The 25,203-nt window shown below is 42.9% G+C and overlaps 1 protein-coding gene across 4 annotated transcripts in view; it reads left to right on the top strand.

Annotated features, from left to right (window-relative positions):
* LOC124120428 (tetraspanin-18-like) overlaps positions 1-25,203 on the top strand; it is a 103,329-nt gene that overhangs the window by 36,388 nt on the left and 41,738 nt on the right. Inside the window, exons 1-2 of one of the 4 annotated variants that reach the window (XM_046483245.2) lie at positions 24,074-24,356; positions 24,942-25,055. The exons of the other annotated variants lie outside the window; for them this stretch is intronic. Coding sequence (XP_046339201.1) covers positions 24,984-25,055 — 72 coding nt within the window. The 5' untranslated portion in view covers positions 24,074-24,356; positions 24,942-24,983. Of the gene's footprint in view, positions 1-24,073; positions 24,357-24,941; positions 25,056-25,203 lie in introns of those variants that run through there. 4 annotated transcript variants of the gene reach the window in all.

The following is a 25,203-nucleotide window of genomic DNA, read 5'->3' as shown; positions in this document are numbered from 1 at the left end:
CCAGATTGGTATTTTTGGTATGTTGGCACTGTACCGTTCTTGTGAGTTATATGAAAAAAAGGATTAACGCCTAAGACCTGCATCACTCGGTCTTTCCTCTCTCATCACGGGTGGCACGGGTGGCCCAGTCGTCTAAGGCTTCGCGATTCGCTGTGCAGAGTTGCGTCCCTTGGGCACGCCAGAAACCTATGATTGTGGGTTCGAATCCCGGTTCCCCCCAATTATGTTTCTAGGTTTGTCAGCACCATACCCGTGCTCGTGGGTTTCACCGAAGTGGTAAACGTCTGAGACCTGCATCACTTCGGGCTTTCCTCACACATTAAGCTGACACGCCGTGGTATGACTGGAATACTGTTAAAAGCGGCGTTAAACCCAACTCACTCACTCACTCACTCTCATCACGCCGTAATGTAGCTGAAGTACTGGTCAAATCTACGTTAAATCAAACTCATTTACTCATTTACCTGCCAATATATCTTTAGTGAGTACGTGTTAATTTCTCTGACAACATGAACAGTGTGAAGAGTGTGAGTATATCCGATGGGCATTAAGTACGTTCTTAAACGTTTTCATTCATACATGTGCTAGTTTGCTTGTTTGGTGGTGTTCAACGTCACAATATTCCAGTTATATGACGTCGGTCTGTAAATAATCGAGTCTGGACCGGGCAATCCAATGAATGACATAATAAGCATCGATCCACACAATTGGGATACGAGGACATGCATTAACCAAGTCAGCGAGCCTGACCACCCGATCCCGTTAGTAGCCTCTCACGACAAGTATAGTGGCCTTTTACGGCAAGCATGGGTTGCTGAAGACCTATTCTACCCGGATCTTCACGGGCAATATGTGCTAGTTGTCTTTGGTTTTCTTGGGGCATTCCATTTATTCTTACTCCATTGGGTCTAGCTTGTGGATACTTTTGAACGTGAGTGGACGTTTGTCAAGCATAATTCTGCTTAAACCACTTGTTCAGGTGACTGCGTTTTGACCCTGTTTGCGTGCTATTCAGTGTGTGTGGCATATCGCATGAGAGGTCGCAATAGCGATACATGTCCGGAGTTACTCGTACAATGAGATAGACGGGGCACTTTTGTGTAATATTCACTGCAGTGGTGTAATGTACACGTAATGTCTGAATGATTATAAAGACACGCAGTCACGGAAGGTGAACAGACTACATTGGATAATTCCACAGGGTTGTTAAACTTTGGGGGGGGGGGGGGGGGGGGGGGGGTTGAAATGGTATAAGTGTTTATTTTTGCGTATGTTTGGGAAATATACATATGGTCATGTTGTCATACCTGTCTGTCTCACTATACCTTGTTGTCATACCTGCCTCACTATACCATGTTGTCATACCAGTTGGCTTCACTATACCATGTCATACCTGTCTAGGGGGCACGGGTGACCCAGTCATCTAAAGCGCCGCGATTCGCTGTGCAGAGTTGCGTTCCTTGGGCACGCCAGCAACCTATGATTGTGGGTTCGAATCCCGGTTCGCCCCAATTATGTTTCTAAGTTTGTCAGCACCATATCCGTGCTCGTGGGTTTCACCGAGGTGATAAACGTCTGAGACCTGCATCACTTCGGGCTTTCCTCCCACATCAAGCAGACACGCCGCGATATAACTGGAATACTGTTAAAAGCGGCGTTAAACCCAACTCACTCACTCACTCATACCTGTCTACCTCGCTATACCATGTATGGACAAACATGCGATATATCTAAGCCGTACCGTACCCAATTGTTTTTTATAATATTGTCTGCCGATCTGTTTGGCTCTTTGATGATAAATTCTACAGGCACTTGACTAGTATAGAATGAGAATATATGAAGTAATTGCACCAACAATTTCAACACGTTGGCATCTAGTGAGTTGTGAGTTAGTGAGTTAAACTTAAACGTCGCGTCGGCATCGTTGGCATCAAGGGGTACAATTGGTCCACATTATCTCCTGTTCGTCAAAGAGTCACCTGATGGTTATTGGGTGGTCGCTGGCTGTCAGCATATTGGAGTCGCTGTTCATGCTATCAACCACTGGTCTGCCTCGTCCAGAATCGATTGTTTACAGGCCGTCGTGAAGTAACTTCATTTACTCAGAGTTGATCGAATAAGAGTACAATGGTACACTCGTTATTTCTGGTTCTTTTTCAATATTAATTCGATCATCAAGTTAAGCAGCATCACCATTAAGCGATGGTCCAGCGGATAGGGTGTCTTCCAGAGGAGCGGAAGGTGGCTGGTTTTTATCCTTTAGTCGTGTCATACCAACAGACGTTAGAAGATGGGACTTGGTACCCTGACGATTTTGAGTTATGACAAATAATGACGCGATTTCATTTAAACAAACGTAGGTGTAAGGTCGTGTTCGATCAAAACGTTGCGACTATTTTATCTGTCTAGATGTGTTGTGTTTGATTAGTGATTGTGAAGCCTATTTCTGGTGTCCCTCGTTGTGATATTGCGGGACAGTTGGACGAAGCGGGTTAAACCAACCTCCGCTCTAGTGGTTAGAGCGCATGCCCGGAGAGAGGAAGGTCGGAGGTTCGATCCCCGGCCGCGTCATACCAAAAGACGTTACAAGATGGTACTTGTTGTTACCCTGCTTGACGTTCGGCATCAAGGGGGTGAAACAAGGACAGGTCGACTCGGAGTCCGTGTACTGAGGAAAGAAGAACATAGTTATACAGTAAACTACGTTAATGACGAACACGCTTATAACGAACTGTTATTTGGTCCTGGCCATTTGCTGTATATGGTTATAACGAACTACGGTTATGACGAACTTGAATTCGTACTTCCTTTGAGTTCCTTGTAACCGTAGTTTACTGTATTCGTCTTTGATCTGAGTAAGATATTCATGTATAACTGCGGCATGGTGTCTCAGTGGGCAAGCACGATAAAACTGACATTAGTCAGACACACACACACACACACACACACACACACACGCACACACACACACACACACACACACACACACACACACGCACACACACACACGTCGCTATATAACGTAATCTTAAACGTGAAGTTAAACTCAATTTCACCTGACATCTCAACATTCACCGACAACACTACACCCCCAACCCCGACACACACATCCACACCAACATCCACATCTACGCCCACATCTACATCCACATCCACATCTACATCTACACCTACATCTACATATACACCCACATCCACACCATCATCGACACCTACATCCACATCCACATATACATCAACACACACACACATCCACACCAACATCCACATCTACATCCACATCCACGTGAACATCCACACCCACACCCACAGCTTTGCCACGGCGACACACACACCGATGCGACGTGCATTGTTTCCTCTTCCTATCCGGCTCAAACACTACCACCGCATCACTGCTTTTCTTTTCCATCCTTCTCAAATATGGATCGGTGAAACTTGCTGATTATTGGAATGAAGGCAATTCGTTTCTATTTTTGAATTACAAGCCAGTGCTAAATTACAGAGTGCATTTGACATAGATGAATTGATATTACAAATCTAAAATCACGATGCATCATCTCACTATAAGCCTCTCATTATATGAATATTAACGAGATGTAGCTAGATTCCGCGAAGCAGTTTTTTGGGCTATTTCCGGGTCGAACAGTATGAATATGTATTCTTCTCTACCGCAATTGTGCGTTATGTTCTTAGTAAACTAGACCTCGATCCACTTCAGTGAAACGATAGAGTCCCTTGTATTTTCTACGACAGAACAAGTGCCCTCGTTGCGTGAGGCGGACACTTCATCCTCAGAGATACAAAGACACGCACATCAATATTTACATAACACAGCTCGGCAAGTGGCCCTTGTCCCTGATGAGGGCTTTACACCCAAGCCTGTTTCAATTTGTCTCCAACAATAAAAGTCCAACTTTGTGATATTTAGTAAGATTGGATCAATCGTGTTCGATGAACTCTCTCTATATAGTGAGGAGAAATTGTAGTCAGACCGGAAATTGCCAAGTCACGTGGGTTTCTTAACGATCTTTTACGTCTGTCGTTGCACGGCCTAATTTGAGCGGAGGGCCGAGCACATAGCGGATGGTACCGTCTGAAATCCGTAGATGTCCTTTCTAAATCTTAGTAATCCAGTTGCTTGTTCTACAAGAAGCTTTCTCCGCCCTTGGCGCCTTTTTTGTCATGTTAGCACGTCACTCGCTCAATAATCTCGCGCTTATTGGATAATTTTACCGTCACAAATGTCCATTACGGCTTTTACATGGTCTAAAATCTGATTCACCGAAACCAATTGGTGGCCTGGACTCATTTCCTGCTCCTGCGATCTGGCGATTCGACACTCATTACAAATATAATGGAATAACTAATATTGTTTGATGGTAACGCCGCTATTTCAGGCTGTGTACATCCCGGCGATAAGTCGCCCTCAGCTAAGAGAGAGGCCCTCGAGAGCCGATCAAATAGAAGCAAATTGATGGCAAAGTAAAAGTTTCACACAATATGAAATTGGTTTGACTTAGATGAGGGCGTGCAATGCCACTGCATGTCCTTGCCATTAGCAGGAGAGATATAAGAGGGTTGCCCCAAGGATGAGGGCCTTTGTACAGTGCTAATAACAAGATTCTGTTCCTCGGCCGATCGCCCTCCTTTAACCGTTCGTGGTCCTCCTCCGAATGGCGGCCATCAATACATCCACCGTTCAATCCCTTCTGGATGGTGTCTTCGAGAAGGGCAATGAAAGCCCTTCATGTTGAGTTGTGGCGTGCTAAAGATACTCCAAAATTGAAATAAATGGTTTTCGCATCATCACAAGAATCACAAGACGATACGACCGGGAGAATGAGAACATATTGGTCTCACGCATGTTTTATGACTTGAAATGTTCTCCTCTTGTAAAGGGATTTGTTTGTCTGGAGACCGTTTGTCTCCCATGCGCATTTAGATGGGTAAGAAGCTCGTCTTTGTGGAATATGTGAATAAATATAGAGCTTTCTTGGCGCTGAGCCACACATTTGGAAGAAATGGAACTATCTTGTCTTCAGATCCTGTAATTCTAAACACAATACACGATAAACGCTCTTCGCTGCATCGGTAATTTATCACCGAGGACAAAACCGAACAGCAGGCCTTAGATGAGAGAGTTTTGTTTAAAGGCGCTTGGACCAGTATTCCAGTTATAACACCGTGTGTCAGATTGATGTGTGAGGAAAACCCAAAGTGATGCAGGTCTTTGACATTTACCACTTTGGTGAAACAAACGACCACGGACATGCTGCAGACAGATTAAGTAACATTCGGGTCCACGATCAGCGGATCTTGGTAGAACTAAGGGGGGCAACTTTACGTCGACTTTTACTACTGGCCGCGCCGCTCTCCCAACCATAAATGATAACTCTCACTGTTGATATCATAATCAAATGGATGTCGAATCTATAATGGGTACAATGTGTGAAGCCCATTCCTGGTGTCCCCCGCCGTGATATTGCTGGAATATTGCTAAAGGCGGCGTAAAACCATAATCACCTACTCACTCGAATTTATAATGTCTGAACACACACACACACACACACACACACACACACACACACACACACACACACACACACACACACACATATATAGTTTACAAACATGTATCCAATAAATTACGAAGAATTATAGTCCCCGTCTTCTCTCATTATATCCGGGCGTCAACATCGTTAATGATTGGGATTGTTTGCAGTGAAATGAGACCACGTTAGATTCTCACTGATGGACAGTTATATGTAATTAACCAGATAGTATCGTGCAGATTATTTTCACACATCTCGTGAATGATGTAGGCTTAATAGATGATGATGTTCCACACACAGAAAAACACGTGTATGTTTTCTGGTGAGATTATAGACATTGGAACAACGTGGCCATTATGACGATTATAGCGATTGATGAGAAATTACATCTCGCAGATGTAAGTGCCAATTGTTGGCTCCCACAATGCCCTGCGGTCTCGTGGTACTTCCTTCTAATTAATCATTCACACTGTCCTCTGACCAAAGGCAAACTGATGAAAGTACAGTGTTGTCAGATTGGTTTGTCAGCAATGATTTTCAGATTGATTGTCAGCGTGGTTGTCAAATTTGTTGTCATGGTAATAGTGAGTGTGGTTGTCAGATTGGTTGTCACCGTGGTTGTCAAATTTGTTGTCATGGTGATTGTCAGTGTGGTTTTCAGATTATTTGTCAGCATAGCTGTCCTATTTGTTGTCATGGTGACTGTCATTGTGGTTGTCAGATTGGGTGCTAACGTGGTTGTCCAATTTGTTCTCATGGTGATTGTCAGTGTGGTTGTCATATTGGTTGTTATGCCATGGTGATTGTTAGTATAGTTGTCAGATTGGTTGTCAGTGTGCTTGTCAGCAATGTTACTGCCAACATTTCTCCATGGCGACACCGCCATCCACGACTCCTTCCTAGCATGTAGATCTATACTGATGACAAATATCAGCCGTCTGGAGGTTGACATGGGGGGACTCATTAGCGGTTTTGTTTGAGAAGAGGGACTATGTGTACAGATCCCCGATCCATAATCGGTCTCGGGGAAACGCGTTACGTTGCCATTGACGACGTAACTAATTCTGCTTTTGTCATGTTTTGGTCTAAAAGCAGGTAATGGGAGAAGATTGGCGGTTTTATGACCGTCAGTTGCAGGAAGGCCGGGCGAGATGGGAAATCAACGGAGAATCTTTTCCTAAATGAAGCAGATTAGAAAAGAGGACTCCTACGGCTGGCTTAATACCCCCTCTCCGGGCTTGATGACAAACTCCGGCAGATGAGCCCCATTAAAGGGGGTAGCAGATTACTACGCACCTGAAAGGAGGTTTCGACTGGAGAATGTGTCAGAACCCGGATGTAATTGATGTGACGGGCCCCAGGGCCATACAGCGACCGTAATCTGACTGACGTCACTTCTCGTAGCGCAATAACGAGGTGGAGAGGTAGAGTTACTCAAGGCTGGTGGTCGTGACTTTTAAGATGGAATTATGTTGGGCAAACCTACAGGAATGTAAACGTGATAGGGTCATTCAAATAACGCCTAGTTCGTCTGTTTGTTAAGACAATTTGATTATAGATTTCAGCCTGGCAATTACTGATAACCGGCATGGAAGAGCCTCAACATGTAAACTCCATGAGAGCACTTACAGCAATATGTACACCTGGGAAGGTGCCATCTTCAAGAACGTGATCAGGTTATTGGGGAGTATTGGCAACAAAAATATGCACGCATGTACACCCAGTAAGTAAATTATTTAATATATTGTGGTTAGGGCTTTTCTTAATAAATTGTAATGTACATTTAGCTATGTTCTTTCTGTTAGATCCATGCCCTGTGGGGGAGGGGAGAGGGGTGGGAGTGGGGAGAGGGGTGGGGAGGGGAGAGGGGTTGATCTGGATGGGGAAAAGTAAGAAATCGCAAACTTGGTGGCCAGTGTAACCACAAGTTAATCACATTTCCATATGTAGGTCAGTGGAGAGTTCGTGAGTGCTTGTTGTGACGCCGCATTATATTACCCATACAATAAATCGTCTTTTATGTTCCCTTGACCAACGAAACAAACTGCAACAAAAATAAAAGGAAACATTGACTCAAAAATGTTTTTCACGTTAAGACACTTTCCAGTCATGCGAGAATCCGATTACGAAGCGTGGGATTTCAGCACTTTCACTTGGACATTTCAATACTTTCTACGAATGTTATGATTTTTTTTCTCTCGGGAATTGATTAATTATATCAGGGACCATTTGATATTCGCAACAATATTGCAATCATTGTTTTCTCTTTACTTGCCCTTAAAATGAAATGAACCATTCACAATATCAATAAAATTACTTCTCCTCTTCCTTGAGATCTACATATGTCTAATAACACCTGTAACAGGTTCAGATGAAGATAACAATAACGATTTGACACCGCACATTACGAAGTGACAATGGGTAATAGTGTTCTTCTTTCTACATGCATTGAACTGAGATCTCATTACTAGAAATCAATAGTGGAAACGCGCACGACAGACATCATGCTGATTTCAAGGCAGTTAATCTAAGCCACGTCACCACGACCTCGACCTTCACTGTCTCCATGGTACCGACCAATCAAATCCAGCGGTGATCGTCAACCCGCGGCGACAACTTGGTGGTCGAAGTAATTTCTCACCAGGTGTGCCAATGTGCGGGAATTCCAGATGAGTACAAGTCGATCGATCGGCAGTTGAGTTAGTAACAGGCTCAAAATAACACCCAGAGGAGCTATACGTGAACATAGTAACGGGTAGTAGCGACACGCGACACCTAGCGGCGAATTGATTTCTACGCCATTATCAGTCCTGCGGCGCTGGCGATAGCAATGTAGAAAAGCGAACCTGTACAAGACAGGTGCTACATCCAAGAATCAATGAAACTCGTTGAGACTTTATATAAGAGGAAGAAAGAGTATGGAGCTGATTCGACAGACAATGAAATTTTATGTCTGTACTTTAAACTGATGTTACTTTTGCATGTCTGCATGAGTTAGTGAGTGAGTATGGTTTTACGCCGCTTTTAGCAATATTCCAGCAATATCACGGCGGGGGACACCAGAAATGGGCATCACACATTGTACCCATGTCGGGATTCGAACCCGGGTCTTAGGCGTGACGAGCGAACGCTTTAACCACTGGGCTACCCGACCGCCCCGCATGACTGCATGAGAATGTGAGGTTTGGATGTGTTCTGGTTTTGCATTGTGTCCGTGACCAGAATGTCGCTTAAACAGACGTCGGGACATCCAGATACGGCGTCTTTCGCTGCAGTTTCTCAAAATCGACTCTAATTTTGTTCGATGGTCCACCATTCACCTGGGAGTCAATAGTCAATATTGGCATCAGTAAATATGGTTGTCGCTCAAGTCATTCGGAACACCCAGTCGTCTTTGTCACCGCTTTGCAGTTGTGCCCCTCTGTAGCGCCAGGATCCGGTGATCGTGGGTTCCAATAAAATAATCGTGCTGACTTTGACCCTCGGTTTATCATACCGTACATGTGCTTTTAACATAATCAGTAAAAGTCTAAGACCTAGATCAACCGGGCTTTCAACTAGGCTTTCGTTCGAATGTGACTCAGACACCCACACCATGACATATAAATAACATTCGGGAATTGTTAATGCCTACCCTCAAGTCTGTTTGTGTCGAACACTGTAATTATGTCGAAGTTAATTCAAGGGTCTGTCACAGTGATTCCAATATTTGTATCGATTATAATTTCCAACTTTTTTGGGTTCGTGTCACTGCCTGCTTGTTTAGCCAAGCACAGGCAAGAGACCGGCAGGAGATTGAAAAATTCATTTCCGAAAACGTCCCCCCTCATGACCGCATGTCACGCACATGTGACCTTAATTAGAGTCTCTCTCTGTCACATGAAACGGCCATCCAGGTCACAGGTCCTTTTGTTTTATTGGTCCATAAATTTGGCAGAGATAATTTTGACACCATCAAGGGAAATAAGCTGATTTACGACTGTGAACGACCAGGTTGCTGAGCAGACATTGTTCACAAGTGAAGGCTTTTTAGGGCTTCGCCTTGTGGCGACCACACACACGCGGGTAACCTAGTGGTTAAAGTGCTTGCAGGCGACTATGCTTGTCGCAAGAGGCGACTAACGGGACAGGGTGGTCAGGCTCGCTGTCTGGTTGAAGCATGTGATCGATCCCAACTGCGTGGATCGATGCTCATGGTATCAATCACTGGATTGTATGGTCCAGGCTCGATTATTGACAGACCGCCGTCATGTAGCTGGAATATTGCTGAGTGCCGCGTAAAACAACAAACCATCTATAGCGTTTGCTCTACTCGCCGATGGGTTCGATTCCATGGGTACAATGTGTGAACCCATTTCTGATGTCCCCCGCCGTGATATTGCTGGAATATATTGCTAAACGCGTCATAAAACCCAACTCACTCACTCACTTCAGTTGATCGAATGGTCAGGACTTGGCTGACAGTGTGGCGTCCCATCCTGACGACGTGGACTATTGTTGATGATACTGATCGCTGGATTGTCTGATCCAACTTTATTGGTTACAGGCCGTCGTCGTGTGCCAGGAGTATTTCTGGATGCGGAGTTAGGCAACAAAGACACACAAAAACAAATAGACATCGAGATATGATTGAAACACTGTTCGAACGGGGATAACAGGCGATATTGTAGACGAACCTACGGAAAACAAAGACTCAGGTGTGACACAAGAAATAGAATATGACGCCATGACCGCTGTCACCTTTGTTTCTGTGATTCATGTGCAAAATATGCTAAAAAATGGAAAGCATTTTTTATAAATAAATAAATCGGTACAGTTTCTGTACATCTGGACATGCGATCTAGCCTTATTCCTGTTACCGCATAGGGTGGTCCTGAGCGTCGTATCTTCATAATAGCTTCTACAAGCTACAGACAAAAGACGAATTACGTAACTGTACGCATTGCCAGTTTAACGTCTCAAGAAAGGTATCAATTTAGATTCTTTGGTGAGAAAAACACGTACGGTTGTGGAATCTGCACTTACGAAGAAATTGTTGATTTGGCAGTGAATTTCCATTTTGACTCGAGTGTCGAATGTTACCGAGGTAGGTAAAGGTGGTGGGCGACACCGCATCCTCATCAAGGAGTGCAAGTCACCTCAGTTTTTAGTTGCCGTTTACTGTTAGATAACTATGCAGCTGGTCTGGACGCCTTCAGCGGTAAATTGTAACATCGCTGGCGACATTTCAAGGGAGAAACTCTTTCATCTTTCCAAACAATGAAACTGACGACTGTAGAGCAAGGAATGCGATGTGTCTTTTTACTCGTTTGATGCTGCTTAAACCGTAATATATCTATTCTTATAACATTGTTTCATGTGATCGATATTGTAAACGGTTGATGAGTGGGTGGGTAGACTTCACGTCGCTTTGAACAATATTTTAGTTATAAGTCCGAAGTGATGCTGGTCTTACACGATTGTTAGATTGGTGTCACTCACATTATTAGATGTAGTGCTGACAAACTAAGGATCATAAGAAGTGATGTTACAGAGCTATATTGGCGCCGTTACAGAGCTATATTAGTGTTGTTACAGAGCTATATTAATTTTGTTACAGAGCTATATTAGTGCCGATACAGAGCTATATTAGTGTTGTTACAAAGCTATATTAGTGCCGTTACAGAGCTATATTAGTGTTGTTACAGAGCTATAATAATTTTGCTACAGAGCTAGATTAGTGCCGATACAGAACTATATTAGTGTTGTTACAAAGCTATATAAGTGTCGTTACATAGTATATTAGTTAGGTTACAGAGCTATATTAGTGCCGTTACAGAGCTCTATTAGTGTTGTTACAGAGCTATATTAGTGCCGTTACAGAGCTATATTAGTGCCGTTACAGAGATATATTAGTGTTGTTACAGAGCTATATTAGTGTTGTTACAGAGCTATATTAGTGTGGTTACAGTGCTATATTAGTGTTGTTACAGAGCTATATTGATGGTTTCCATGCCATCTTAGTGCCGTTACAGAGCAATACTAGTGTTGTTTACAAAATGATCGACGGAACTGATGAGTGACAGGCCCATAGTGCAATATTAATTTTCACATTTTCATCTCAAGATATGAGTATACTTTCTTTATAAAAGTGAGTGAGTGAGGAAGTATGTTTTTACGCCGCTTTTAGCAATATTCCAGCAATATCACGGCGGGGGACACCAGAAATGGGCTTCACACATTGTACCCATGTCGGGAATCGAACCCGGGTCTTCGGCGTGACGAGCGAACGCTTTAACCACTAGGCTACCCTACCGCCCCTCTTTATAAAAGAGCATGGTGAACATACAGAGCTAAATTTTGGAGTAGTTTGAGATTTTCTGTTCACTTCATTATATAAATATAAATTATGTGAATTTACAGACTAATTTTCTGATATGCTATTGGTATGATTTGTGTTGTAGTAGCCAAGTAGGGCGAATCCATGACTATGTGAATTGTGTTTACAAAGTGCAGGCACTCGGTAATAACCACGCCACGTCTTGTACAATGGAAACAATGTTTGCTGGTATTGTTTTAAACTGGCGACACATTTACTGCATGTATGTCTTCAGATCTACGAAGATATATCGGTGACAGTCGGGTGATATCATGGCGTTTCGCTGGAGCTGTTAAATTAGCCGGCCACCCCCACGCACGGCTGTCTTCACACCCAGGCGACCATCTCGTCTGGGTCAAACAGGGGAGCACCGGACGGAGCGCGGAGACAGGTGGAGTCAACTACTCAATTGGATGCAGTAGTGTAGAATCTCCGGGAGCAGAGAATAGTCGGAGAAGTTGTGGAAGTAACGATGACGATACAGACAACGGCGACATCTGCTTGTGGTGATGAGGAGGAGGAGGAGGGGGAGGGGGGGGGGGGGGGGGGGGCGTTGTTGGTAGTGGAGATGGTAGCTGTGGTTGAGACGACGACGACGATGATGATGAGTGAGTTGGGTTTAACACCGCTTTTAACAGTATTCCAGTTATATCACGGCGTGTCAGCTTAATGTAGGAGGAAGGCCCGAAGTGATGCAGGTCTCAGACATTTACCACTTCGGTGAAACCCACGAGCACGGGTATGGCGCTGACAAACCTAGAAACATAACCGGGGCGAATCGGGATTCGAATCCACAATCATAGGTTTCTGGCGTGCAACTCTGCACAGCGAATCGGACCACCCGTGCCCCCGATGATGATGATGATGATGATGATGATTTGAGGCACCGACAATGATGATGATGATGATGATGATGATGATGATGATGATCTCGGTGTCGTGGCTTATGCAATGCATTCAAGAGGACACCTGGAGGAAACCTAGCACATTACATATCCAGTTATTAAACATCTTTAGACTTCCCCTTAGGTCAAAACTTGTTCAGCAGGTTTAAAATATCGCTTGCTTAATAACAGGCATTATACATTTTGTGTTTGTGTGAGTGAGTGTGTGAGTGTGTGTGTGTGTGGAGGGGGGGGGGGGGGGGGGGCTGTTTTTGTGTCTACGCAAGATAAGGCTCTTGGGAGATTGACTATGGGTGATTATGAATGAATAGCCTTGTGCATCATAATACCGATGTCTCTGTCAATCTTCACTATCTGCGGAAGTATAAATATCAAAATCAAATATCATCCAATTTAATCTCATCAAAACACATCCACAGTTGACACGTTGTCACTAACACTGAAATCAGTCCTCGAAACCAAAATCCTTTTATGACAGATTCAATTACTCAGAAATAATATCTGTCGAGAAAAAACGTTATCTTCGCCGATACAGAAATCGCGAATTAGATCTCGCGAGAAAAGTAGCACGCGGAATTCCCCGCCTGCGATCGATCTGTGTCAACAGCGCGTAGGGATACATTCAGTGAGTCGGCCAGGTGTCGCGTTTGCTGTAAGATGACGAAGCACAGCTATGCATCACAGTGAACATGTAACATTACACAATGTTACACAGCGACCCCTCTCGGCGGAGGAAAGGGCACGTTACGTCATTGATTACCCGACTCGTTGACGTGGGGGTTTGGTCTTTACAAAGTTGTACGACCTTAGGGTAAATAATAATTAAATCTCAGAACAGCACAAACTTGGACAGGCTGTAAAAGATACAACCAGTTGCATGTGAAAAATCTGTCACACGAAGCGTCTGTGATCTTTTGAACGTCTCCATATTTGAATAAATATTTATTGTTTAATTAATTTTAGCTTCATGCTTAAAAATATTCTCTCGAAGTATCAATAAAAAAATGCAATGAAAGTTCGGTGACTGTTTTGAACGTTGTGAAAGCTTAATAATTTTTTATTTGATTTTTAGTTGGGTTTTTTAAAACTTAAAAAGATTTATTCTTATTATATGAAGAAACTAAAACATACCAAATATGGTCTTGTAGCAAACAATTCCGAATTTACACATGAAGGGTTAAGGGTCGGGCCGAATCATAAAACAAGGTATTATTTCATGGACTGATTCGCTATATGGCTACAAGAGCACCGAGGAATATTTTAAACTCGCTCATCCTTTGGATGCCCTGATTGTCACAATAGCGACTTTGCAGCGAGGGTGGACACAGTTCACGCCGACCCCTGAAGCTGTCGATGTCCCAGTTTCCACACATGCGCGCGTGAGGTACATGCATTAGGAGGGCCAGATAGATAAACCCAGTTTGTTTACTTTGTGGTAGACTGTCAACACACCGGCCCGCGTGGACATACACGGTCGAATCGATTAATGCGGACGGCAGCCATTAGCTTGTGTTTAACAAACTATACACTCATTTGTCCCGAGTGGTTTCGTCTCGATATTCCTTGGTGATCGTATTCGTGTACAACACTGCAAAGCCATACCTGGTAAACTGGTTCTGTCATATCGCTACGTGTGGGTTTTGTTGTGTAATGTTTTTTCTTGGACTTAGGGAAAATGGCGTTTGTTTGTTTGTGACGTCATATTACCTGATTTCATTGTGAAGTGTACATGTACGTTGATAGATGCAGATATTGTTCGCAATATCTTTATTTATATAGGATAGATAGGATAGTTGAGCGGTGTTTAAAGGTAAGACCAAAACACAAGGATGGGGTGGTAAGATGGCTGTTAACCTTCTAGCGCCTAACAGGCAGCTTGGGTTGTATACTCCCCAGGGAGCTGAGAATGAAAATCGAGTGCTCACTGATCCATTGACCGGGGTAATAAATAGTGTAGTGCCATGTGCATCCACTTTGTGAATGGAATCTGGCGCATTATAAATGCACTTATGATGATGATGATGATGATGATGATGATGATGATGATGATGATTATTATTATTATTATTATTATTATTATTATAAATATTTTTATTATTATTATGTTTGTAAATCTGACCTGGTGTAAGATATTCACGGGTTGGCGAAGCAAATCATAGATCTCACAAATGTTGGATCGAGGTTCGAATCCCATATCATGGCCACTTATCAGCGTCATACCCGTTCTCCTTGGTGGTGTGTGTGTGTGTGTGTGTGTGTGTGGGGGGGGGGGGGGGGGGGGGGCACTACTTCGTACAATGGATACCTTACTTAAAACATACCTACTCTTTTAGATACCCTGAATAGCGAGGTGGACACGGGTCGACAACTTTTGTGTGAAGCGATATGTCCCCGTGTGTCAGCGTGCCCATCAACCTTGAACACAGAATATGACACGATCAAAATAAAAACGCGAGCCAATCTTTAGTGTAAATAAAGAATACGCGATGAAGATGTATGAAGTATATGAGACACTATATACCCGGTTATCGCCGGGTGGTCGTAAACCTAGACATACATAATAAAGAGTAGTTCTCTCATGTAACACAGCTATCGCTTCAACCAACCGTGTCATCAAATATATTCCACAATTACCTTTCATCAACCTCTCCTGCAGCTCCGCGTACCGTCTCGCCCACGTGCAGTCCATGCTTGTAGATAGCATAAGTTTATTGACAACATTGTGAAAACATTGTTGAAGTTGATTGACGGCTAGACGGCGATTGCTCTCAAGTACGATGTTGATATCCCTGCGATCAATTTCACTGGGGATAGCCGTGCCACTTGAAAAAATTACGTAACTTAAGATTGTTTTAATTGCTGGTCTGAGTGTGCTGTTTTTTTCTCATGAGATAATTGAAGAAGTCTTATATTGCCCATTGTTATATCGGAAGGACGTCCCCCAGCTTATCAATTAGGATTTTGGAGATTCCCCCCCCCCCCCCCCCCCCCCCGATTGAACGGACCCCTTGCGATGCAAATCCGGGGTGTTGTTCAGAAATGGATTTTATATGTTGTACTTTCCAAACGAGTAGTCTGTTTTAACGAAATTGTGTAAAAAAACGTCTGTGGTATGAATTACTCGACATTATCAGCATTTTCTTGTTGGAGCGGAGTGCATTAAGACCGCGAGGTTAGGTAGTTCTTGTGTATAGAATTTGCTGAGAGGGTTAAAATCTTTACTGTACGTAATGCGTCCTTTGCGAGAATTTTTAAAGCATATCGATCCGAATTGTGAAGTAACGTTCGACAGCTTGACCTTCTAGACACCCAGCTCCATACAGCGTCACGGGAACACAACGAGAACCAGTCGTGGGGAAAGGAGGATCGCAAAATCATTGAATTGTTTGATTTGAAAACGCCATTTTGCATTTTTTCAAACTTTCTGTTTTTGCTCCGCCATAATTCTCGAAAGTAATTCAGAAATCGAGCTACGGATTAGAAGAATTAGAAATTGTATTTTAAGTGGATTCCCCCACGTATTGATGTTGTCAATGTTATTAGTGGGAATCGACAGTCCGGAGCTCAAGTTATTTGTCTCAAGCAAATGATGTATGTCTGTATTGACTTTGATTACACGGGGTCTTGGCTTTTTCAAAGATTTAAAATCCACAGGGAGCATCACTCCGCCAAACTAGCATTCTCTGAAGGAATATTAAGGAAAGTGATATTTTTAAAAGCATTTATTTTAAAAGCAATTAGTAAGAATGATAACTTCCAAACAACGTTGTGCACAAATGATTAACACAGCATGTTTTTCGACATAACGTAACCATGGCAACATATTTGATTTCTGGGTTTACTGTTGGATTCAGTCAAACAGCAACAGTACCAAATGCGTGTTTGATCTGTATGACGTTTGGAACAGGAATGATGAAGTCAAACTTGAGCTGGTTTGGTCTGTGTGGGCGTTTAATGTTTTAAGCCCCATATTTGGAGCTTTGTATATATTACTGTATGGCATCGTCATATTCTCCGATGTGAATTAATACAATAGAGACCCCCCAAGGATCTTTTTGGTACCGTACCCACGAGAATGTAATAGAAATTACAGTGATTGGAGGCAGTTAGCTGTCCCAGACACGACACGACACCCAAGGACGGTTCCATATTGACAGTCCTTTAACCGATATCGACCTAGATCCCAATATTACGGGTAGGGTACAAAAGAGTGTTCCTTTCAGTTCGATCTGTGCTGGCAGAACATCACCCAGGCCGGCAATTCTGTGTTGCCATTCATGAACTCCTGAGCGAATTATTTCCACGCGACTAACCTTCAAAGCGAGATTAGGAATCTTTTACCAGTCGCTCTCAACTAAAATAACAGTGTTGTCGAACTCATGCGTGTGTAGGCTCTATGGTGAAATAAAGGCCCATCATTGATGAAGCAACGACAGTCCAATCTGCCAAATTCACGGAAGGTAGAAAATCGTGATTGAATAATCAGTTAGCGACTGCTTTGATCAATACAATAATATAAATGTTTCTATTCTTAACGCAAACGAAGAAACCCGATCACTGCTGTTAGGAGCTTTATTTGCTTATCAGATTTAGCGCATGTTGTATTCCTGCTCATCAATAGCTCTCTAGCAGCTCGAGTGTCCTTCAGATGCGGCGCCTATATTGACCGTTCGGTGCCAGGACTTTGGCAACAATACTGTTATCAGAACAGGTCTTCCTGTTGGGCAAAATGACCCTTTTTTCCTACCCTTGTAATTGCAAGCTTTATATGGACGGAATAAAAACACATCTGTTCACGGGAGCATTTTTTGGTGTGCCGTTTAGTTTTCAACTAACAGTGTTGCATTTGTTTTGGTATTTTGAAATTTTAAGGATCGGGAAGAAAAGTTGTCTTTTTGAAATATTTTCGCTTTATTTGTGTTGAAATCTGGCGGACCTTGAATCAACAACCCAGGAATCTTTCTAGGAACCATTAACTCACAGAACAGGAAGTGATAAGAACATGCGCAGTGCTTGCATATGTTACCGGTGTGGTAGACCATCGTCTCCGGGTCACAAGATTGCATTGTTAATTCACAGTTTTACATTTTGACATCTTAGTGAATTCAAATAGGCTCATTTATATTTGTTTACTTGATAAAATTGTCGGATTCACGGTGTTTCCGACAGGATCGATATATGATCTTGAATGAGTGAATTTAGTTTAATGCCGCCTGGAACATTATTTCAGTTTTATAACGGCGTGCCGGTTTGATGTGGGAGGAAGGCTCGAAATAAAAATGCTCGTCGTAGACGTTGCCACTTTGGTTAAATACGGGTATATGATGGTGCTGACCAACCCTGAAACACTCAGGGTGAAACTGGAATTCTAAATCATGGTCATAGGATCCTGGCACCCCTAAGGGACGCAACTCTGTGCTGGGCCACTCGTGCCTCACATGAACGTGGGATATAATTCGTGAACTTACTCATGGTTACTACATATATACACGGTAACACTCAAATCAGTCGCGTTCGGTACGAAACAATCCAGCGTTCTTCTGTTAAACATTGGTAGACCGGGTGATCCATAGTGCAGAGTTGCGTCCCTTAGTCGTGCCAGGAACCTATGATCGTGGATTCGAGTCCAGGTTCGCTCTGATTACAATTCTGGGTTTGTCAACACCACAACCGTGCTCGGGGGTTTCACTAAAGTGGTAAATGTCTAAGACCTGCATCACTTTGGGTTTTCCTCACACATCAATCTGACACATGGTGATATAACTGGAATACTGGTCCAAGCGCCTTTAAGCAAGGCTCTCTCATCTATGGCCTGCTGTTCGGTTTTGTCCTCGGTGATAAATTACCGATGCAGCGACGAGCGTTTATAGTGTTTCGTGTTTATAATTACAGGATCTTATGACAAGATAGTTCCATTTCTTCTTAATGTGTGGCTCAGCGCCAAGAATGCTCTATACTTTTCACATATTCCACAAAGACGAGCTTCTTACCCATCTAAATGCACATGAGAGCGACTCACTCAATACTTTAGCATAACTGCATGAATAGTGACTTAACACAAACACTTTAGATTTCACACCCGAACACTCATGGAGAAAAAGCCTATAAAATACCCCGAATACCTTATTACTATTCACAGTCCTTTTGTTTGCTGATGTATATATGTATACCATCAGTGTGTGGCTTGACGGTCTGGTGGACAGACACACAGATTCAGTTCACGCCGTCCTGGGGCTGTGAATTTAAGACATGGGTTATGTCCTTGAGACATTTAAGTTAAATGTACCTTCGAGAGCATATAGTCTCAGTGAAATGAAACTCAATAACATAATTTGACAATTAGATAGTAATGATTCATTATCATTTGAACAAACCAACGTGGGTGGGAGCTGGCAGACCAAGGGTCATAGTCGGGGCACAACATCCTGGAAGCCAAGGGACGCAACTCTACACAGGGAAACGGTGCAGATCAAACGGTTATCTGCCTTTGCATTACCACACAAGAGTGTATCAGTTAGACATAAAGACTAGCCTTGAAGATCCTGGTTAGAGTAAGTCTTCAGCAACCCATGCGTGTCGTAAGAGGCGATTAAAGGATTGGGTGGTAAGGTTGATGTATGTCATCGTAACCCATTTGCATATATCGATGCTCATGATATCAATCACTGGACTGTCTAGTCCAGATTCGATTTTTACAGACCGACGTCATACAGCTGGAATATTGCTGAGTGCTGCGTTAAACAAACAAACAAACAAACAAGAAATGAAGACAGTATTTGTACTTCATTGTCTGGTCCAGACTCGATTATTTACAGACCGCCGTCATTAAGCTGGAATGTGAGTGCGGCGTTAAACAACAAACAAACAAAACAAAAAACATGTTTCTTAGGTTCTTGCGTTGTCTTCACTGACCGGAGATCGTGGGTGAGAGAGTTATATGGTAAGTCCCAATCAAATATTACTCTGTCATACATCTAGTTAGTGAGATGGTGTTGCTCGCCGCGTCACAGTGACGTCCAGGTCATCGTTCTGCTTTGTCCAGTCATCACAGATGTCCAGCTATAGATCGTGGTAATGAATCTCTCGTGAGTGTCCGTCACGTCCACTATCGCACACAGTCGGATATGATCGGCCAATCTCCTTCACCGGTATCTCGGACATAGCTGGAAGTCCGCTTTTGTTCGTGTGAGGTCAGTCATTCTGCTTCATGTCCAGTCCATTGGTCAATATTTCTTTGTAAGTAGGAGGTACATCCGTTGGTATATAAATGCAGTTTCTGTAATCAGTTACTTCGTGTTTAGATCCAAGTTGATCGTACACTTGATAATCAGTTGCTTCATGTTTAGATGAAAGTTGAACTCACACTTAATAGTAAGTTGCTGCAGGTTTAGATCCAAGCTGAACTCACACTTGATAATAAGTTGCTGCAGGTTTAGATCCAAGTTGAACTCACACTTGATAATAAGTTGCTGCAGGTTTAGATCCAAGTTGAACTCACACTTGATAATAAGTTGCTGCAGGTTCAGATCCAAGTTGAACTTACTCTTAGATCCAAGCTAAATTCACACTTGATAATCAGTTACTACAGGTTTAGATGCAAGTTGACTTCATAAATGTATGCCGAGATGCATGTAGTTCGACGTCTGCTATCGTACGTACGTACGTTTAGGGGTATCTTGCCTTCATCGTGCCAACTCGAATAGACGTTTACTTAGAACATGTTTATGGTCATATTTGGAGACCATTTCTAATCATGTTGTAAGCGTTTTGTTGTAAAATATATGGACAGCTAGGCATCTTCTGGGTAAGTGATCTGGTCGTATCTTAGGACTATAATACCTGTTCGCGTCCGGGTTGTTACCTCTGAAGGCATTATTAAGGAAATGTTCGAGGTGGTCTCATTAACGTTTTTTGTTTTTAGATTCATTTCAAACATTTCGTAGATTTCTTGATCAAAACCAGCCATGTTTGTCAAAAAGATTTTGAAACTTGAAATCTCCATTAAGCTATTAAGGTCTTTTAGAATCCAATTAGACGACTTTGTGTTGTTCGAGTTGGTTATTTGGAAAAGATCTAAAGGACTAAAATTGTGGAATCTCCTGACACTAGAGCATGAGGTAGTTCCGTAACGCTGCTAATACGAGGAAACAAATCTTGGAATACAGATTATACACATGTCAATGAAGAGGAGCATATAATCTGACGTACGCTGCGAGAACGGATATTCGTTTAGATAGGTAGACACATGCAATGGTTTTGCATATAACTCACTTTAACTGACGTGGTCTCTGAACCGACGTCATAGATTGGCGGAGACAAAACTTTCACAAATATTATCCCGGTAATTGGTTGTGAGATACGATTAGATGAGGATAGATGCTCGAAGTATCAACCACTAGTTTCTTAGATTCGATCCTTTACATTCGCCGGGATATTGTCTTGATATTGGTGTAATTTTCTCGTTCTCGTGATATTGCTTGGTTATTGATGACTACACTGTCTGTGGTATCATGTATTATTGCTGACTATAGGCCCCACAGATATAACTGTAATATTGCTGACTGCAGTCTCCGCGATGTAGGTTTAATATTGCTGACTACACTGTCTGTGGTATCATGTATTATTGCTGACTACAGGCCCCACAGATATAACTGTAATATTGCTGACTGCAGTCTCCGTGATATAGGTTTAATGTTGCTGACTACACTGGCTGTGGTACCATGGATTATTGCTGACTACAGGCCCCACAGATATAACTGTAATATTGCTGACTGCAGTCTCCGTGATATAGGTTTAATGTTGCTGACTACACTGGCTGTGGTACCATGGATTATTGCTGACTACATGCCCCACAGATATAACTGTAATATTGCTGACTGCAGTCTCCGCGATGTAGGTTTAATGTTGCTGACTACACTGTCTGTGGTATTATTTAATATTGTGTCTTCGCATGAAGGCGACTTTTTAGTTCCCGGTATTCACAGCAAAGCGAATCGCGGTGCCCTTTGAAGTGTGTTGTCGTTTTAGGTGTGTATATTTAAGGGATTAACTTACGACACCAAACACACCGAACAACACTACAGACCACCCTAAATCTTAAAACGGGACTTACACTAGAATCAATCCTAAATCCACAAAATAAATTAGAAAAATTCAAAGCCTTAGGCATATACCTAATTAAAACATGACTAATTAGTCGCATTTAAACCCCAAATAAAATATTAAAACCAAAACTACCTTATCTAACAACCACCCAACACACACAGCTCCCTTAGTTCGTCCCCTACCCACTCTTGGCATTCTTTCCAAATCTCAAAATTTCATAATTACTATATAAGCAACCCCTAAAGCCCCCCTCCTGGGTTGCACAAACTCACTTTTCCCCTTTTTGGAAACACATTAAATGGCCTGGCCGGGCCCGTGTGCGACATACGCTTGCAGTCGGAAAACGCACGTTAAATCTCCAATATAAGTAAGTGAGACAACACATGCATGTCTCTTTGTTATACTCAATTTGACAGGGAAATTGGCAGGCAGGCGACTACCCACAGTGCGCTATGTAGTTACACCCGGTGAGAGGTCGCCTTGAACCTTTAATATTGCTGACCACACGCCCCCCCCCCCCCCCCCCCCCCCCCCCCCCTCCCCCCAAGATATGACTGTAATTTGCTATAATCACTTACCTGTTCCAAACATATTGCTGCAAGCGGCGTAAATCCATACTCACTCACAAACGGAACATGATAAAATATACATATTGAGCAATCTCTCATTGAATTATGAGAGACTAAAAAATGTAAATAATTAAAAAATATATCTACACATGTAAGATATAACTGGAAGATGCCGACGACAGATCCAGTGATAATGAGTGTATATATATATGAAGGTTTAGGTCAATTCTGTTCCGACATACCTGTAGTGATTATTACAAATTATCTCTCCATCATTGCTTCCCCACTTAGCGGATAAGGTTATGAATAGAATAGGCTATAGGATAATTATCATTTATGTTTGGACATCATCTAAACATATATAATTAAACACATTTCGTAATTTTCCCGGATTCAAACCTTATTTCGGCTCTAAATATATACAATTACGTAAGAGCAGGTTTATTTCCCGTTTACCAATGATTTACGGATCCCATGTTATGGCGTTCGTTAAGTTCATATTTCGTTCATCCACGCATAAATATATAATTGAAAAAGTATTTATGGAACTAATTGCATCGTTGTTAATAAGCAGAAATGCCGGGATTAAGCAGTATGGTTTTATGCAAGGAAGGCACAGGGGGTGATGAGAATGTTGCACGACTTTCCCCGGTAATTAGAGATTTCATTCTTTCGTCTGGGCTTTCATGTTGGTGTCTGTTAGTATGTCGGTTGTCTGTGTGGTGTCTATAGCAGATGGACTACAGATGCGCGCTAGTTTAAGACTGCAGGTAGTTCACTATCTGGGGTGAATGCCGAGGTTTGTTTCCATATCCTCATCCCACCCTTCATTAACGCTGCCAGCGATGAGGTCAGTCATCTGCGCGCATGTGCAGGTATTCTCCCGACACGTAGCGCACGTGTTTCTTATTGAGGCAATTTTATTGACGTGCTGTTACGAGATAATTAATGCACCCAGCATTATCACGTTAGCGGGCAGTGGGTGCGCTGGACTTTGAACAGGAACGTCGTTCTCTTTCATGTTGAACATTGCGCTTGGAGGAGAACGAATTGTTTTCTCACCCCTCTACACAAGATATTGGGAAAATGTCCCTGGAATGACAGAAAGCATATTTTTCAACCATCACAACCGTTTGGTAATGGATTAATTCCCATCGCATTGTGCGGTATTGTCGTGATCAATTCAAAATCAGAGGTGTGATATCAATTTCTGTTATTTGCGGACATCGACTGTAGTAGCGATGCTGTACTGGAGTGGCTAAATGATTCTGGCATCACTTCAGCCGCATGTAAGGCGCCTTGCACGACTGAGGGAGTTAGTTTTCGATGACAAAAATCAACATTTTGCTTTTGAGATGTCGATTTCTGGTAGATATGTATTGATAAAGACTTTTCCTTCTTCTATCTGGGCCCTCATCACGGACTTTGTGAATTGACATGCGTGAGAACCACACATGTTTAATTACCTATTGTGGACTCGCAGCAATCCCTCCTTCTGGTTTACTAGGCTGTATTGATCACTAGCTCTCACTCTTCGCCAGTTTCGACCCTTTAATTCTCGAGATTCAACCCTCATTTCTTGGGCCACGGTTTGCCATGCCTCGAGGGGTCGTGAATACCAGGACGTATATTCACTACCAGATCTAGCGGGTGAATGCACAGACTCCAGTTGACAAACGTAGTCCCACGCTGGCTTGACATCAACAAGCGTCTCCCTCCGCGATACAATATAGTCCGCTTGGTCTGACAGATAACTTCAGGTGTATGGAGTTGTGGCGTTGGATATCGCCTCGCACGTGACGGAATACATTGCTTACGTGACGCTCTGTTTTGGAGGAATGTAGGTCACCCGTGGAGGATATTCACGGTAAGTTCGGCTTTCATATTGTGAAAGTAATTCTCCATTTTACCTGTCAGTTTCATGTTTACCTGGAGGATCGTGCCCCGTGTATGGGGATTATTGATCTGCCCGAACTATTTTCTGTTAATTGAATGGAGGTAGTTAAAGAATAATCCTCAATTTGTTGTTATTGTCAATACATAATAGTTGTATCGACTCACATTCGTATTGCTCAACCCGGGCCGAGTTGACTGAAACTGGCACAACTCTATTTCGTGTCAATCACCTGACCAGGTAAAACAAAATGGCGACATGGGGAGGCCGTCTGCCTAGCAGCTTGTGGTGACGAGAGGACATCTTGCTATCTCAGTGACCCGTGGTCAAGCTTGTGTACACATTACCCCTTCCAGCGAAGGCGAGTCTAGCGTTTCCCGCTTCAACCTATATTTTAATGGGTTTCCGGATGGAAAGTTTTCAATGAAAGGGCGCTCAGCATATTTCCCATGCTAACGCCTTGTCGTCAAGCACCGGGTTTTGAAATACATATTGTGTGTTAGGAAATTTTTATTGTTGTGAATTCTGAGGAGTGTATCACACCATCTTGTCACACAGGGACTAGGAAGGAAGAATTGAAGTTAAAACATCGAAAGAAGAATGACGAAAAAAACCGGCGTGGATGTTGACCCGAAGAGCCGAGCGTCACTGTTAGGTTCCACTGGGAAAAAGGTACGTACTATGAGAATGGAGTATATTTAGCGGTCGTCTTATCTTGCGACCTGTTTGTAATCGGGGGATCTGATCCGCCGAGCGTCACCGCTGTTATCATGTCAATGCATTTGACTGTACAGATATCGTTGTTGCTTTGCAGTACGTG

Source organism: Haliotis rufescens, unplaced genomic scaffold (genome assembly GCF_023055435.1).
Source record: "Haliotis rufescens isolate VD_foot unplaced genomic scaffold, xgHalRufe1.0.p SCAF_2, whole genome shotgun sequence".
NCBI classification, from domain to species: domain Eukaryota; kingdom Metazoa; phylum Mollusca; class Gastropoda; order Lepetellida; family Haliotidae; genus Haliotis; species Haliotis rufescens.
This window is presented reverse-complemented; position numbering and strand designations above follow the sequence as displayed.